General features: G+C 36.9%; 1 protein-coding gene across 3 annotated transcripts in view; it reads right to left on the bottom strand.

Annotated features, from left to right (window-relative positions):
• The window catches only part of BTAF1 (B-TFIID TATA-box binding protein associated factor 1), a 107,732-nt gene that overhangs the window by 51,408 nt on the left and 36,726 nt on the right, over positions 1–19,598 (bottom strand). For 2 of the 3 annotated variants that reach the window (XM_036264778.1, XM_036264780.1), the window contains 6 exons: positions 16,522–16,611; positions 15,225–15,320; positions 14,951–15,127; positions 14,099–14,239; positions 13,171–13,295; positions 10,152–10,272 (listed from right to left, as the gene is read on the bottom strand). In XM_036264778.1, coding sequence (XP_036120671.1) covers positions 10,152–10,272; positions 13,171–13,295; positions 14,099–14,239; positions 14,951–15,127; positions 15,225–15,320; positions 16,522–16,611 — 750 coding nt within the window. The remainder of the gene's footprint in view (positions 1–10,151; positions 10,273–13,170; positions 13,296–14,098; positions 14,240–14,950; positions 15,128–15,224; positions 15,321–16,521; positions 16,612–19,598) is intronic. The other variant, XM_036264779.1, reaches the window with a different exon arrangement.

Genomic DNA, 19,598 nt, shown 5'->3' on the forward strand with positions numbered 1-19,598 from the left:
ACCCTGATACCAAAACATGGCAAGGATAACTACAGACCAATTATCTCTGATGAACACAGATGCAAAAATCCTAAACAGAATACTAGCAAATAAAATACATTAAAAAAATAAGACATCATGATCAAGTGGGGTTCATTCCAGGAGCATAAGGATGCAAATCAATCAATGTAATACACCACATTAACAAAACAAAGAATAAAAATCATATGATCTTATCAATAGATGCAGAAAAAGCATCTTGCAAGACACAACATCCATTTATGATTAAAACACGCAATAAAATGGATACAGAAGGAAAGTACCTCAACATAATAATGGTCATATATTATAAACCCTCAGCTAATATCATTTTCAATGGAGAAAAGCTGAAAGCTTGCCCTGGCCAGTGTGGCTCAGTGCTTGGAGTGTCACCCCAAACACTGAAGGGTCACAGGTTCGATCCTTGGCCCCAGTAAGGGTGAGTGCACGGAAGGCAACTAATCAATGTGTCTCTCTCTCCTTCTCTCTCCCAACCCCCTCCCATTCCTTCCACTTAGAGTCTCTGAGAATCAATGGAAAGAATATTCTCAGGTAAGGATTAAAAAGAAAACACAAATTAGATAGAATGAGTTATCAAAAATTATGTCAAGTGATGAGATTTAAGTTTAAGATGTAGATGGAATCAGTTACTACTTTTCCTTCCAACTTCAATAAAATATTCATGAAGGACTGATGCAGGACCTCTAATTAAAACCCTTCTTAGCTCTCGGTGGTTTGGCTCAGAGGTTAGAGCATCGGCCTGCAGTCCAGAGAGACCTGGGTTCAGTTCCCGCTAACGGTGCGTACCTCGGTTGCAGTTTGTCCCCAGCCCTGGTTGGTCATGCGGATGGCAGCCACTCGATATTCCCTTTCATGTCGATGTTTCTCTCTCTCCCTCCCACTCTATCTGAACAAAAAATAGAAAAATTTCTTCAGGTGAGGATTAAAAAAAAACACAAAACCCTTCTTAGATGCCCAATGACACAATCAAAAGGTGAGAAAAACAGGAAAATATTAAGTACAGAAAAAATACATACATTAGGTATGAAAATATATATACATGTTTACATACAAACACATACATTATAAAGTTGATCTACATAAGATACATTGCAAATGAGACCACTGCATATTAAAAAAATAAAAACTTCAATCACTAAGAAAAATGAATAATTACGTATCTCATTATTCCTACAATATACATTATGCACAGTTTAAAAACTAATGACCAACAAATAATACTACTGACTCATCAAAAAATATTAACTTGTGTGTAAATCATTTTAATGGTTATTTTATTTTATTTTTTTAATCCTTACCCGAGGACATTTTTGCATTTATCCTCAGACAGAATGGGAGGAGGGGGTGGAGAGAGAGAGAAACATCGATGTGAAAGAGACATATCAACTGGTTGCCACCCACATGGCCCCAACCGGGGCCAGGGACAAACTGCAACCGAGGTACGTGCCCTTAGTGGGAACAGAATAGAGCAGGAGGGAGAGAGAGGAAGAGAGAGAAACACTGATGCGAAAGACACATCGAGTGGCCGCCACCCACACGACCCAACCAGGGCGGGGGGGGGGGGGGGACTGCAGCCAAGGTACATGCCCTTAACAGGAACCAAACCCGGGTCTCTCTGGACCACAGGCCAACGCTCTAACCGCTGAGCCAAACCGGCTAGGGCTGGTTAATTATTTTTGATGGCAAAAAAAGTATAATCAATTATTTAGAAAATTCATTTATGTAAAATAATTTATTTCCAACTAATTTAAATAAAGTTGATATTACTAAATGAATAAAAGGCCACAAAAGTAAGTTAAAAAAGAGTCTGCAGGTGGTTTAATCACCTTATAATGAACAGAAAGGTTTATGGAACAATGTGGGAGTCATATCCAAAATATATAAAGAAATCTTGACAAGGAAAAATGGCGGCGGAGTGAACGGAGCTACACAGACCATCTCCCAGAACCAAACTGGAATTACAACTATAACACAGACAAATCGACAGGAAAAAGCAACAGAAAAGCAGCTTGCGAGGACCATACAACGAGGGACACTGACTCCATCCCGGTAGGCTTGCGAAGGCGCAAGACGGGGCTGGGAGCGCACGGTCGGCAGCTCGGCAGCGGCCTTAGCTATAAGCGGCGCCCGCAGGTTACACTCCCAGGCGGCCCCACAGCGCAGCCGGGACAGAGGCTGAAACAGCCACAGCCACTCACCTTGGGCTCCGGCGGAGGGAGGGCGGACTGGACTGGAACTGTGTCGGGACACTCGGGATTTGGAGGGCGCTCAGAGCTTTGGCTGAGTGCAGCCACTCAGGACGGTGGCCACATTGCTCCTTCCCAGGGCTCTGAGGAGAGGCAGCAGCCCCTCCCTCGGAGATCCAACCCCACCCTGTGGGCCATTGAAGTGCTAATTGAGGCTCACTAACAACCAGCATCTGCCCCACCCTTCTGAAAGCCCCTTGGCTGAGCACCAGAGGGAGTTTTTCAATCAACTGACAACCCAAAACTCATCAATTAACCTAGACTGCTAGCCTCCAGGCAAAAAGCTAGAGGATAACAGTACGTTTCCTGGGCTGGCAACTTTAACCAGGAAAGTAAGACTTGACAGTGGTGTTCAACGCGGGTCCTCCCTCGCTCATCTAAACACAGGAGAGGGAGCCACAAAGAGCAGAACACCAACACCCACAGGGAGAACTTGACAGGCTCCAAAGCCCACAGTGAAAGCTAAAATGGTGAAACACAGAAACAGAAGCCAAATGAAAGAGCAAGACACCTCCACCGAAGATGAGATCAATGTGGAGCAATTAGGCATGTTAACAGAGCTAGAATTCAGAGCCATGATCTTGAGGAAGCTGAACAGCATGAGTAAGGACATAGAGACATTGAAAATAAGCCAAATGGAAATTAAAAACCAACAAGAAGAGATAAAAAATGACATATCCGAAATGAAAAACACATTGGAAGGTTTAAAAAGCAGAGTAGGGGAAGCTGAGGACCGGATCAGTGAATTAGAAGACAGGGTAGAAAAAATCGACCAATCAGAAAAACAAAAGGAAAAAACTATTAAAAAACAGGAAGACAGCTTAAGAGAACTATGGGACAACTGGAAACGTAATAATATTCGCATCATAGGAGTCCCCGAAGAAGAAGAAAAGGAGCAAGGGATAGAGAATATATTCAAAAAAATAGTGAGAGAAAACTTCCCTAATTTGGTGAAGGAAGAAGGCATTCAAGTTCAAGAAGCACAGAGAGTCCCAAGTAAGAAGAACCCAAACAGGCCCACACCAAGACACATAGTAATTAAAATGCCACAAATTAAAGACAAAGAGAGAATCCTAAAAGCAGCAAGAGATAAGCAACAGGTTACCTACAAAGGGAACCCCATAAGGCTCTCAGCTGACTTCTCACAAGAAACATTACAGGCCAGAAGAGAATGGCATGAAATAATCAAAGTCATGAAAAACAAGAATCTGAATCCAAGACTACTCTACCCAGCAAGGCTATCATTCAAAATAGAAGATCAAATAAAGAGCTTCCCAGACAAAAAAAGGCTAAGGAAATACATTAGCACCAAACCAGCACTGCAAGAAATGTTAAAAGGACTGCTGTAATTAGCAGTAGAAATGGGAAGAAAAATAGAACCACACTAAACAAAAATGGCAATAAATAAGTACATATCAATAATCACCTTAAACGTAAATGGATTGAATGCTCCCATAAAGAGACACAGAGTAGCTGATTGGATAAGAAAGCATGACTCATCTATATGTTGTTTACAAGAGACCCACCTCTCAACAAAAGACTCACATCGGTTGAAAGTGAAGGGATGGAAAAAAATTTTCCAAGCAAATGGAAAGCAAAAAAAAGCTGGGGTAGCAATTCTCATATCTGATAAAATAGATTTCAAAATGAAGACCATAACTAGAGACAAAGACGGCCACTACATAATATTGAAAGGATCTATCCAACAGGAAGATATAACCCTGATAAACATATATGCACCCAATATAGGAGCACCAAAATATATTAAAAATCTTCTGGAGGACTTCCAAGGAGAAATCGACAACAATACAATCATAGCAGGGGACTTCAACACCCCATTGTCAGCACTGGATAGATCCTCTAGGCAAAAAATTAGCAAGGAAACAGAGACTCTAAATGAAGCACTAGACCAAATGGATTTAATAGATATCTACAGAGAATTACACCCCAAAACTACAGAATACACATTCTTCTCAAGTGCACATGGAACATTCTCAAAGATAGACCACATGATAGGACACAAACTAAATCTCTACAAGTTCAAGAAGATTGAAATCATATCAAGCATCTTCTCAGATCACAATGGCATGAAACTAGAAATCAATTGCAACAAGAACATGCAAAGACATTTCAACACATGGAGGCTAAATAGCATGTTATTAAACAATGAATGGGTCACCGAGGAGATCAAGGAAGAAATTAAAAACTTCCTGGAAACTAATGAAAATGAACACACAACAACACAAAATCTATGGGATGCAGCGAAAGCAGTTCTGAGAGGGAAGTTCATAGCACTACAGGCCTACCTCAAAAAACAAGAAAAATTTCTAACTGACTGTCTAACCTCACAGCTTAAAGAATTAGAAAGCAAACAAAAAGAAAACCCCAGAGCAAGTAGAAGGAAAGAAATAGTAAAGATCAGAGCAGAAATAAATGACATAGAGACCAAAAAAACAATTCAAAGGATCAATGAAACAAAGAGCTGGTTTTTCGAAAAGATAAACAAGATAGATGGACACTTAGCTAGACTCACCAAGAAACAAAGAGAGAGAACCCAAATACACAAAATCAGAAATGAAAGAGGAGAAGTAACAACCAACACCACGGAAATACAAAAGATCGTTAACAACTACTATGAACAACTATATGGCAACAAATTCGACAATCTCAGCGAAATGGACAAATTTCTAGAAACACACAGTCTCCCAAAACTATTCCCGGAAGAGATAGAAAACTTGAACAGACCAATAACAACTAAGGAAATTGAAGAGGTAATCAAGACTCTCCCAGCAAACAAAAGCCCAGGCCCAGATGGTTTCACAGGGGAGTTTTACCGAACATTCAAAAAAGAACTAACACCCATTCTCCTCAAACTATTTCAAAAAATTCAAGAAGAAGGAAGACTACCAACCACATTCTATGAGGCCAGCATAATTCTAATTCCAAAACCAGAAAAAGACACTACGAAGAAAGAAAACTACAGGCCAATATCCCTGATGAACATAGACGCCAAAATCCTGAACAAAATACTAGCAAATCGGATCCAGAAATACATCAAAAAAATTATTCACCACGACCAAGTGGGATTCATTCCAGGGATGCAAGGCTGGTACAATATTCGCAAATCAATAAACGTGATACACCACATAAACAAAATGAAGAATAAAAACCACATGATCATATCAATAGATGCTGAAAAAGCATTCGACAAAATCCAGCATCCATTTCTGATAAAAACGCTCAGCAATGTAGGAATAGAGGGATCATATCTCAACATAATAAAGGCCATATATGAAAGACCTACAGCCAACATCATACTCAATGGACAGAAACTAAAAACATTTCCATTAAGAACAGGAACAAGACAGGGATGTCCACTTTCGCCACTCTTATTTAACATTGTACTAGAAGTCTTAGCCACAGCAATCAGACATGAAGAAAAAATAAAAGGGATCCAAATTGGAAAGGAGGAAGTGAAACTGTCATTATTTGCAGATGACATGATATTGTACATAGAAAACCCTAAAGACTCCATCAAAAATCTATTAGACTTAATAAATGAATTTGGCAAAGTAGCAGGATACAAAATTAATGTCAAGAAATCGACGGCATTCTTGTACATCAATGATGAACTCACAGAAAGAGAAACTGAAAAAACAATCCCATTTACCATCGCTCCAAAAAAATTACGATACCTAGGAATAAACTTAACCAAAGAAGTAAAGGACCTATTTGCAGAAAACTACAGGTCATTGAAAAAAGAAATAGAGGAAGATATAAAAAAGTGGAAGCACATACCCTGTTCATGGATTGGAAGAATTAACATCATTAAAATGTCCATACTACCCAAAGCAATCTATAGATTCAATGCAATCCCCATCAAAATACCAACGACATATTTCATAGAACTAGAACAAATACTTCAAAAGTTCATATGGAACCAAAAAAGACCCCGAATAGCCACAGCAATCTTGAAAAAGAAGAACAAAGTTGGAGGGATCGCAATACCAGATATCAGGTTATACTATAAAGCGACTGTAACCAAAACAGCCTGGTACTGGCACAAGAACAGGCATATAGACCAGTGGAACAGAACTGAAAACCCAGAAATGGACCCAAGGCAATACGCTCAATTAATATTTGACAAAGGTGGCAAGAGCATACAGTGGAGTAAAGACAGCCTCTTTAATAAATGGTGTTGGGAAAATTGGACAGCTACATGCAAAAAAATGAAACTAGACCATCAACTTACACCATACACAAAAATAAACTCAAAATGGATAAAAGACTTAAATGTGATCCGTGAATCCATAAAAATTCTAGAAGAAAATGTAGGCAACAAAATTTCGGACATCATACGGAGCAGAATTTTCACTGATACATCACCTAAGGCAACAGAAATAAAGGAGAAAATGAACACATGGGACTACATCAAACTAAAAAGCTTCTGCACAGCCAAAGAAACAATCATCAAAATGGAAAGGCAACCCACTGTATGGGAGAACATCATTGCCAATGATGTATCAGATAAGGGGTTAATTTCCAATATATACAGAGTGCTCATACAACTCCACAAAAGGAAGACAAAGAACCCAATTAAAAAATGGGCAGAGGAGCTGAATAGACACCTCTCCAAACAGGACATACAAATGGCCAAGAGACATATGAAGAAATGCTCAACATCACTAATCATCAGAGAGATGCAAATTAAAACAACAATGAGGTATCACCTCACACCTGTCAGAATGGCCGCCATCAACAAATCATCAAACAACAAGTGTTGGCGAGGGTGTGGAGAAAAGGGGACTCTAATACACTGCTGGTGGGAATGCAGACTGGTGCAGCCGCTATGGAAAACAATATGGTGCTACCTCAAAAAATTAAAACTTGAACTTCCATTTGACCCAGTGATCCAACTGCTGGGAATATACCCTAAGAAGCCTGAAACACCAATCAGGAAGAATATATGTACCCCTATGTTCATAGCAGCACTATTTACAATAGCTAAGATCTGGAAACAGCCCAAGTGTCCACCAGTAGACGAATGGATCAAAAAGCTGTGGTACATATACACAATGGAATACTATGCAGCGGTAAGAAAGAAAGATCTCTTATCCTTTGAGACGACATGGAGGGACCTGGAAAGTATTATCCTAAGTGAAAGAAGCCAAGCAGAGAAGGACAAATACCACATGATCTCACTTATATACGGAATATAATGAACATAACAGTCTGAGGAATACAGTAGACCCAGACACATGGAAGTGGGGCACAGACTGACATCCCCCAGAAGAGGGGATGGGGGGTGGGGGGGTGGGAAGAGATAAACCACAGAACTTATATGCATGTATGCATGACCAATGGACATGGACAACTAAGCCGGGGACAGGGTGGAGGGGGGGGGTGGGGGGTGCCAATGGGGTAAAAAGGTAAAATATCTGTAACAAAAAAATAAATAAATAAAAAAAATTTCAAAAAAAAAAGAAATCTTAAAATTCAGTAAGAAAACAACCCAATTTTAAAATGGGCCACAGAGCGGAACAGACACTTCACTAAAGAAAAGCTACAGGTGACAAATAAGTATATGAAAAGATGCTTAACATCATATATAACACCATATATATAACATCATATAGAAAGGCTAAAATCTATAACACTGATGAAATCAAACATTGGTGAGAATATAGGGCAACAGGAACTCTTAGTTATTGCTGGTGGAAATGCAAAATGGTAAAGCTACTTTGGAAGACATTTCTTATAAAATTAAATATACTTACCATATGATACAGCAATTGTGCTCCTTGATATTTACCCAAGTGCACTGAAAACTTATGCCCATACAAACACCTGCACATTTAAACCTGAATGTTTAAAATTTTATTCATAATTGCCAAAAACAGGAAGCAACCAAGATATCCTTCAAGTGGTGAATAAATGAACTACAGTATAGCCACACAATGGAAAATTATTATTTAGTGGTAAAAAGAAATGCGTAATCGAGCCATGAAAAGACATAGGGGAACCCTGATTTCCTACTGCTAAGTGAAAGAATACAGTCTGAAAAGGCTACATACTATATGACTCCAACTATATGACATTCTGGAAAAGGCTAACTATGGAGACAATAAAATGATCAGTGGTTGCTAAATCTGGAGGGAGGAAAAGAGGGATGTATAAGTGGAACACAGGCATTTTTCAGGGTCAATGAGACTAATATGTAATGAATAGAATAATGATGTATATCTATCATTGTACATTTCTCAACACCCATAGAATCTACAATAAAAAAAGTGAACTTTAATGTAAACTATGGACTTTAGGTAATAATAATGTATCAATATTGGTTCATCAAATGTAAAAGATGTACTACACTAATGTAAGATGTTGGGAGGCATACAGGAACTATGTACTTTTCACTCAATTTTTCTATAAACCTAAAACTGCTCTTAAGTAAAGTCTACTTAAAAAACAAAAGCCCTGGCCGGTTTGGCTCAGCGGTTGGAGCGTCAGCCTGCGGTACAGAGAAACCCGGGTTCGGTTCCCGCAAGGGCACGTACCTCGGTTGCAGTTTGTCCCCGGCCCTGGTTGGTCATGCGGGTGGCAGCCACTCGATGTGTCCCTTCACATCGATGTTTCTCTCTCTCTCTCTCTTCCTCTTTCTCCCTCCCGCTCTATCTGAACAAAAAATGGAAAAATGTCCTCGGGTGAGGATAAAAAAAAAAAAAACAACAACATGAAGAGAAGAAATTTGGTAACTTCAAGAGGCCTATCCAAAGTGAATATAAGAATACAGTTCATACATCAAAAACATTAGATAAAACCCACAAAAACTAAAACAAAAATAAAGTGAAAATTCAGAATAACCCATGCCAGTTTTGTCATATCAACCCACGACTGATCAACTGAGGATTGTAAAACAGACCTGATAGTTTTTCCTCAGAAGAGTCCAAGTAGACAAAATAAAGAAGATAATGCAAAACAAAATTTAGAGATGCTGATTCACAGAAGTACAACACAGTATCATGCTGCAGATTAAAGCAAGTCTATATGGAATATTCCCAATTCACATAGAAATGCATGGTTAGTGAACACAAGAGAGACGTTTATCCACACTATAATCTATTGTCTAAAAAAATTCATCACTGCTTTTTAAAGATCACTGGTTCAAACCGTAGTACCTATAAATAACAGCACCAAAAAATGAATTCCTTATGCTATTTCCCTAAATTCTAGCATTTTGTTTGACCTATAGGGTTATTTAAAAAATAGGAATGTGAAGCCTTTTATAGACAGGGCAAGAACTCCTCAGCTCATCAGATTCCATTCACACACTGATAGTACCTGAATGACTGCTGTAAGCATTTCAATGTGTGACTCCAGAAATATACTATCCTTGGAAATATCATGCTCTTAAGACTGAGTAATCCATTAGAGGAGAAAAGTGCCTAGCAATTTCATTGTTAGTCTTCAGGAGTACTACAGAGCTTCAAATGTGACCTTCTAACCTGAGATGGGTTCTGACAACCATCAAATTATTAACCACACAGAGCAAAGAATGAATAACAGGTCTTTGACAGGAAGGGACTATTCAATCTTTCATTCAACAAATATTTACTGAGGGCCTCCTATGTGTTAAACACTATTCCAAGTGCTAGTAATACAACCTAGAGCAAAATATTAAAATATTTCTGCCTTCATGGTGATTATATTCTTATGTGCCTACATGGGTCACTACACCATTTCTATTAGGCCCAGCATTCTCCTGATCTTTGGATATGTAGCAAGGGTGACCTAGTGATCCAATTTATTTTATAAAATTAATTTATATAAATTTCAAGATTATTATACATAGTTATTCCTTCTTACCTGGTCCTGTGTTGATAATAACGTAAACAGAGTTTCCAATGCTGCTCTTCGAACTGATGATATAGTGTGATGTAAAAAAGGCCAGACACGTGGAACTAAAACTGTGAGTGACTGCTGAATACTGATAAAGAAGACACAAGTTGATCTAATTATTCTCAGTTGAAACTCCATTGATACATTATCTAAATATCATTTCCTTGTGGATCTACTATCTTTTTTGATGAGTAAATTCTAAAAATATGATACAATTTTCATATGAACTTTCATACCTTCATTCAAAACTGTTATTATAACACCAGCATAGCCAGAGCAAACACAGTCATAAAGAGGAACAGAAATATTAACATTAGGTTCTTCTACGGCACTAATGTCATGAATTACCTTTATCAAATTAGAACTTTCCAATATAAATGCTCTACTCAGGAAAATGGGACATGTATCTTAGCTCGTAGTAAGCCTACACAAAATCAGGATTGCTAATCTTTACTCCTTTCCTGTGGATAACCATTAGATACACATAACTTACATCCCCTGTGGGGCCATCCCTGCCACATGTCAAATGAGCAAGAGGTGGTATAGTAGCAGCTTTGAAATTTATCCTGATTTAGCATTACTAAGTTAAGAAAACTCAAATATCTTCATTCTTACATATTAGATTTTAAACAGGGAAGCAAGAAAAGACACATCTAGGCTAACAACTTGGACCATCAGATTAGATTCCTGTCACATCCATGAGTGATTTATTATCGTTACCTGGAAGTAGGAAACGATTTGTAAGTAGCATTTGAAATACATACCTCTGTAAAAAAAAGGCATGAACAAAAAAGAATATGTCAGTGTAACTATTTATCTGTTGTTTCGTGGTTCCTCTCAGCAGGCCTATTTTCTAATACTTCAATACTTGAAGGTTTGTATAAACATGACTTCTTACATTAATTTACATATTTAGTACACATGCAACACTGACATAAAACAGAATCAAAATATGTAAAAGCATTATAACAAGGTTTGGTTAATAGTGTAACTGCTCATGTTCCAAATGACATACTGCATTTCTTCGTACATAAATTAGGAAGTATCTGCCAAATATCACAATATATGAAGCGAATTTTCTAATAAAGCAATTTTGAAAAAACAAAAACAAACCTACATTATTTCATATTTAAGTAACAATATTTTCACAACATTCTTTCATTTTCTTACGTTATCTAGCCTTCCTGCCGCTATCTAGTTGGTGATTATTTTTTTTAAAGTCCTAAATTCTTTATTTAGAGCAGGTGTTAATAAACTAAGGCCCACAGTCTAAATCCACTCTAGCTGGTTTTATAATAAAGTTTTATTGGAAAACAGACACGGTAATTCTTTTATATACTGTCTATGGCTGCTTTTGTGCTACAATGGCAGAGCTGAGTAGTTCTGACAGACAGCATATGGCCCACAAAGCCAAAAATATCATTATCTGCAGAGTTGACTAGTTTTGAGAGATCATATGGTTTGCAAAGCCAAAAATATCATCCACCTTCACAGAAAGGTTGCCAATCCCTAAGGGTAATTAAAATCTCTTGCATTTTGCAGCTTGAGAAGGGCTTTCACATAGATTAACTCATGTATTCCCTATAGCTTTCATTACTAAAATTAGGAAATTAGGAAATCCCATATATGCACTACCACCTCAGTTTTTATCTTCATTTGCTTTTACAGGCACTTATTTTACTGTTCCAATTTGCGGGCTGTCCTACTAGCCAAAATTTAACATTGGAGTACTACCAGTTGGTATTATTTGAAACATTCTCTATATGTTTTCATATATCTATGATTTTTACTGGAAATAGACTCTCAGAACCCGAAATCCTTTATGATCATAATCATATGAGTATTCATTAAACACCCTCACTAGGCTAAGAACAGTAATTCATTTTCTCATCTGTGATTGTTTTTTTAATTGCATTTAAATTTTTACTTCTGAATCTCCAAGGATACTATTAATAGAAACAACATTCAGGAGCCAGTCAAAAAGGCAGGGAATACATTAATTAGCTGAGCTTCATTTCAAATATTAGGATAGGAAAAAATATATACACCAAATTTTTTTTTTTTCATCCTCACCCGAGGACATTTTTCCATTTTTTGTACAGATAGAGTGGGAGGGAGAGAGAGGAAGAGAGACAGAGAGAGAAACATCGATGTGAAAGGGACACATCGAGTAGCTGCCACCCGCACGACCAACAGGGCCGGGGACAAACTGCAACCGAGGTACGCGCCCTTAGCGGGAACCGAACCCGGGTCTCTCTGGACCACAGGCCGACGCTCTAACCACTGAGCCAAACTGGCCAGGGCCCAAATTTTTTGATATATGTTTTTGGCTTTATCCAATCTCTGCCTTTGGACACTATATTACATCATTATGTATCTCCTTCCTGATGAGTAATTCTTTAAATCAAGAACAAGAATTGAAATAAACATAAAAAAAAGTTCTGCCCTGGCCGGTTTGGCTCAGCGGTTAGAGCGTCAGCCTGAAAACCAAAGAGTCGTGGGTTTGATTTTGTCAAGGGCATGTACCTCAGTTGCAGTTGGTCCCCAGCTCTCGGGTGAGGATTAAAAAAAAGAAAAAGAAAAAAGTTCCTAGAGGAGCAAATTTTGGAAAATGCAATGCTAATATTCAATGATAATTCTATTAAGTAAAAATCAATAAATTAGGCTAAAATTCTGTATTTTGAGGCTAGAGATGAAAATAATATGTGATGATTATATTTCTGAAGTTAACTATTATGAGATGAGTAAGATGAAGAATTCTATAACCAAAGTAACCTAAGGGTAAAATAATATGGCCTTTTTAAGCCCCTGCCCTAAATGTGCTAGTGGCTAATTTAAAAAAAAAAAGGCTTCCAGAAAATAGTTTTTGGCATCACCAATTTATAGTACTGGTTCCTAAAAGATAGACTACTGTATTTTTAGGCTTAATTATCTGGAAATTTATGTAAATATTTTTTACTTTTTTCTCCTAAATAGAAATAATTACCTGCATTGCTGGACCTGAGGGTAGGTTAACAGGGATGAAAGAAGAGTCATAATACTATTTGTTGAAGCTGTTAAGTCATCTAGTTCCAGAAGAGCATCCCATAATGTATTTATAATGAAGGGTACCTATAAGATCAGTTATCAAGAAAACAATTACTAATTTACACAAAATACTCACAAGCCATACCAGGTTGTATCCCAAGAGTCACTAACTCAACAACGTATACAATCCCAATGATCTTGGGTAGTACCAGTTTTGAGCCAATTTAAGAAGGGGATATTATTTGCCTTTAATAATTCCCTACCCCTGTTTTAAATGTTACTCACATCTACTTTGAAACTTCTCTTCCTAACCACATTTCCAATTGGAAGGAGAATGCAGGAAATAAAATAGCCAATACCTTATTTTATGTAAAAAACTAAATTTTGAAATAATATAAACACATAAGACATGACCCTCCATGTAATTTTATTTAAAACAGTGTTAAAGACTAATTTTGTTTGTAAAATACTACTTGCTGCACTTCCAAATATATGTGTTATGGTTTTGATAAGGGAAACATATAGAACTTGAAAGAGGCACTTCAAAAAATGAGACCAGATTAAAAAACCAAAAGCCAAAAAACCAAAATCAAAACAAACAAAAATCTCATAAATCTAAAAACCAAGAGAACAATAAAGAAAAAAATGTTTGCTTTTTTTCTCAGGGAAGTTCCCTACATATCGTGTATATGAACAGGAAACAGATTACTAGACACAATTCACTCTTCCCAAGGATAACATATAACTGAGTTGCATACATCAGAGGGCTGTCATAAGAAAAATGGAAGATGAAGGAGAAAAAAAGTAGTCAATGTTTTTCTTAATACTTTACACCCCAAATGTAAACAAGCTCTATAGGAAGAATATGCAAAAAATATTAAATTTACCTTTTGTGTCTGAAGATACACAAGGCTTTCTACCACAGGTACTAATGATGCTGCAGCAACAGCTCTGACATCATCATCAAGGTCCTGGAGTCCTTCAATTATTTTACTTAAAACTTTAGGCAATAAAGTATTAATTACATCCTATAAAACAGTACATCAAAATAAATTAACTTTCTATAGCATAAATATTATGCTGAAACATTTTTTTATTAAATGTCATATGAAAACAAATTCCAATCTTTATTTAAAAAAATCACATAAACAGAAAAGAAAAATAACATCAACAGAAGCCTATGTAGCTAATCCTATTTGAAAAAGACTACAACAGTATCAAGTACTTTATTATTATTCAGTGTGATTTAAAACATCAGAATATGTTCTCAAGGTAAGACTATGAATTCCCTGTGTGACCACACATACATGCATACCCCTGGTACTAGAACCTTAACTTCTATTTTTCATTCAACCCCATGGAAACCAAAAAGGGTGTGAGAGGAGGAAAAGAAAAGCAACCTCTTCCTGCTTCTCTTTATTCCAGTATACTCTTTTTTCAAGTTTCCCCAAAATGCCAGCCTTCAGAGGCCACTCCTATAATCATACACAATGGACTCTCACCTAGAATTGGTCTTGCTATGAAACAGGAAGAGGTTTCCAAATCCAATTCATCATCTTTTGGTTTGTACTTAAATTTTTATTAGCATCACCTATCTCTATGACACTACCTCAAGAAGACAAATCTTGAAGGACTGACTTATCTGTAATACTAAGAATCTAGGGCAATTTCATATAATTAATTAAAATAAACTAAGGGGTAAAACTCTCCCATATATGCTTCAAAAACTGAATGTTTACCTGACGAACTGCCAAAGCATATTTTATTCCTAGCAGACCACCATGTCTAACTTCCCATTGTTCTTGTGTAAGTAACTTAAGCAGCACATCCACAGTCTTATGAACTCCTGTTTCATTCATGTGTTTTAACACCACACCTAATGTTTGAGCACAAGTTTCACGAACTGGTGCCACAACCTACAAATGAGAAAGGAAGAAAACTCTTATTTGCAAAAAGCTTATTTGGCTGAATTTGAAATTTAATTGGGCAAAGCCTCCCTTAGATGATACTTACTTCATCAGAAACAAAGTCTCCAAATCTGTCTAATGCAAAAACACAAAGGAGTCTAATAACCAGGTCTTCCAACCACTCTTGATGCTGCTGAATCATCTGTTAAACAATCATTTTTTTTTTTCTTTTTAGTAACAAAGATCACACATTGTATTGAGGGTTGGGGAAACACAAGTCCAAAACGAAAACTAAAATATTGGGATGGATTGTTTTAGCTGTAGCAACAATAACCAAAATATATTAAAGTCCTAATTGCTATCTTTTTTTTGCATTTATCTTCAGATAGAGCAGGAGGGAGAAAGACAGAGAGAGAAACATCGATGTGAAAGAGACACATCAAGTGGTTGCCACCCACATGACCCCAACTGCGGCCAGGGACAAACTGCAACCGAGGTACGTGCCCTTAGCAGGAACTAAACCCGAACACTCTGGTCCACGGGCCAACGCTCTAACCGCTGAGCCAAAATGGCCAGAGCCTAATTGCTATCTTTAATATTAACCCCATCCTCTTTATTAGATTCAGATATACTACACCAAAATCTTTAAAATTCAGAAATCCTATTATACTACTTGCACTCCAAGAGAAAGGAAGATACTACTTAAGGTTGCTCTAACATCAGTGATATCTGTTATCTACTATCTATCCTATTACCAGTGTCTCCATGCTTCACCAATCATATTGCTCAATGACCTCTAAACTATCCTCTTATTCATCTTATTCTACTTTCTTTTTTTTTTTTAATCCTCACCTAAGGACATTTTTGCATTTATCTTCAGATAGAGCCAGAGGGAGAGGGAGAAGGAGAAGGAGAGGAAGAGGGAGAGGAGGAGAGGGGGAGAAGAGGAGAGGGGGAGAGGGGGAGAGGAAAGAAACATCGATGTGAGACACACACATCGACTGGTTGTCACCCACACGACCCCAACCAGGGCCGGGGACAAACTGAAACCAATGTACGTGCCCCTAGTGGGAACCGAACCTGGGACTCTCTGGTCCGCAGGCCAATGCTCTAACCGCTGAGCCAAATTGGCCAGGGCTTACTCTACTTTCTAATCCATTATATCCTGCTCAAATACTCTTGCTTCTACATATTTTTCCACTCAATGTTTCTGAACAACTTTCCCCTGAACTCATTCTTCCTCCATCTATAACCTTTTTACTTTCCCCTCATAATCACCTTTCCATATTTATTATTATTTACCTCTCATTTCTACTTCATGGTACATGCTCTGTTACCTCCTTAACTTGGAAAAGGAGCCAACTACTGAAACTTGATAATAATTGTTGCTTTAATAGGCTTACCTCTTCTAAGGTACTATCTCCCATTTTACCACCACTTTTCCCATGAGCTTTAAGGATTTCCCTAAGTCCAGTGCCTGCGCCATGTCGAACCTAAAAAGAACCAGGAAGCAAATGTTAGAGGTTAAATGCTTAAGAAACTAAGTTTAACTTTTCTTTAATTTAAAAAGGGATTATTAGATTTTTAAGAAATTAGAAGAAACAAAGTGGCATTTCACAAGAATGACTTTTTCTTCCACTATCCAAGGAGAATAACATATATACATTTTACTATTTTGGTTATTTGGAATGTTTTTTAAATCAAGCTAAGAAAATAGCTATTCTAATATTTCTTGAGATATATATTATCCACTTGGCTGTCCCTCCTCTACCCTCTACTTGCATTTAGCATTATCTACATTAAAGAAAAAAGGATTATATATTGTTCTTTATAGCCCCAATATCAATATTTTAGAAACATATGCATTAAAACCAAGTTCTAAAGCTACAAGTGTTAAGCATAAAAAGAAAACAATTCAAATAAAATATTTCATGACTAATGCTTCACTGTAGCCCTGTAACCTTCTAAAGTTTCATTTGGAAGAGAGGAAACAGGCCACTGTGAAACTGCACCCACTTATTCAAGACCCCATGTGAGTTAAAACTTGAACAGCTTTAAACAGAAGTACATCAAGGACCAGAAAGACTGCTAAAAGGTACTCCAAACTAGTGTTTTTTAAATTAGCCAGAGGTCAGTACAAGTGGAACAGAATGGTTTGAGACCACCAACCCTCAACTTCAACTAGAGGAACTTTAGTTTCTTTTACATACTGGGACCTGTTAAAGATGTTGTTTGAAGACATTTTTTAGGTTAAAAAGCTGGTGTGGAAATTACTGTTCTTAATCAAAATTGTCCACTTTCAAAGGAAATTTCTACTGAGAGAGATATACAGATCTTTGTATTATAGTGAAAAGAAAAGAACAAGTTACTAAAGAAATACAACAAAAATAATATAAAAGGTGAAAATCAGTCTAAAGTTATCTACTTAGTGAATAATATAAAATGCCTTGAGAAGGACACATGGAAAGTATAAGAACCATGACAAAACAAATTGTGCTTGACATGGTTCCCTTCATTAGCAAAGAAAATAAAGCTAGAGAAATTATAATATAGAAATCGTAGACAGCAAGACTGGTAGGAAGGGCGGAGACATGAAAAGGGAGGATCATGCTCCAACAGGTGATGGCTGAGATTCCAGAAAGATATCTCAGCTGCAGGGGTTCTTCCTGAGGGCATTCCTGGAATACCCAGCTCAGGCACCACTGGGTCCCATAGGACACCTACTACAATAAGTCCATCCTAGCAAGACTGGGAGTCATAGCAGATCTACCTAATACATACAAACAAACACAAAAAGGCAGTCAAAATGAGGAGGCAAAGAAACAGGACCCAAATGAAAAAACACAAAAAATCTCAAAGAAAAATGCTAAATGATATGGGGCAAGCAATTAATCAGATATAGAGTTTAAAAAAATGATTATAAGGATGCTCAAGAAACTTAAGTGAGAACCACAACAGCATGAAAAAGGACATAGAAACCATAAAAAAAAAAAAAAAAGTGGCCTTAAATGACATACTAGATCAGATGGATTTAACTGATATCATCAGAGCATTTCACCCCAAAGCAGCAGAATATATATTATTTTCAAGTGCACATTGAACATTTTCTAGGATAGACCACGTTAGGACACAAAACAAGTCTCAATAAATTTAAGAAAACTGAAATTATATCAAGCATCTTCTCTGACCAAAATAGTATGAAATTAGAAATCAATCACAAGAAAAAAACTGAAAAACACACAAAGACATGGAGGCTAAATACAAGGTTACTAAACAATGAACAGGTTAACAATGAAATCAAAAGATACTTTGAAACAAATGAAAATGAGAGCACAACAACCCAAAATCTCTGAGACACAATGAAAGCAGTCCTAAAATGGAAATTCATAGCATTACAGGCCTATCTCAAGAAATAAGAAAAATCTCAAATAAACAACCTAACTTTAAACTCAAAGGAACTAGAAAAGGAACAACAAAGCCCAAAGTGAGTAGAAAGAAGGAAATAATAAAGATCATAGCAGAAATAAACAAAATAGAGTTAAAAAAACACACACACACAATACAGATCAATGAAACCAAGAACTCGTTTGAAAAGATAAACAAGATTGACAAACCTTTAACTAGAATCAATCAAGAATAAAAGAGAGAGGGCTCAAATAAACAAAACAGAAATGAAAGAGAAGAAATAACTGACACCAAAAAAATACAAAGGAATGTAAGAAAATACTATGAACAATTGTATGCCAACAAATTGGACAATCTGGAAGAAGTGGATAAATTCCTAGAAACATACCATCTTCCAAAACTGAATCAGGAAGACTCAGAAAATCTGCATAGAAAGATTACAACTAATGAAATAAAAGCAGTAATCAAAAAAATTCCCCAAAAACATAAGTCCTAGGCTGGATGGCTTCACAAGTGAATTTTCAAAGAGCTAACACCTATCCTTCTCAAACTATTCCAAAAAGTTCAAGAGGAAAGAAGACTCCCAAGCTCATTTTACAAGGTCAGTATTTTCCTAATTCTAAAACCAGATAAAAACACTACAAAGACAGAAAATTAGAGACCAACATCCCTAATGAGCATAGATGCTAAAATCCTCAACAAAATATTAGCAAACTGGATCCAGTAATACATTAAAAAGATCATACACCATGATCAAGGAGAATTTACTCCAGGGTTGCAAGGGTGCTACAATATCTGCAAATCAATAAATGTGATAAACCACATAAACACAATGAAGGATAAAAATCACACGATCATATCAATAAATGCAGAAAAAGCATTTGGTAAAACCAGCACCCATTTATGATAAAAACTCTCAGTAAAGTGGGAACAGAGGAAGCATACTTCAATATAATAAAGGCCTTATATGACAGAGGAAGCATACTTCAATATAATAAAGGCCTTATATGACAAACCCACAGTCAACATCATACTCCATGGGCAAAAAATACAAGACTGGGAACAAGTTTCCCTT

Source organism: Molossus molossus, unplaced genomic scaffold (genome assembly GCF_014108415.1).
Source record: "Molossus molossus isolate mMolMol1 unplaced genomic scaffold, mMolMol1.p scaffold_m16_p_17, whole genome shotgun sequence".
Taxonomy (NCBI): domain Eukaryota; kingdom Metazoa; phylum Chordata; class Mammalia; order Chiroptera; family Molossidae; genus Molossus; species Molossus molossus.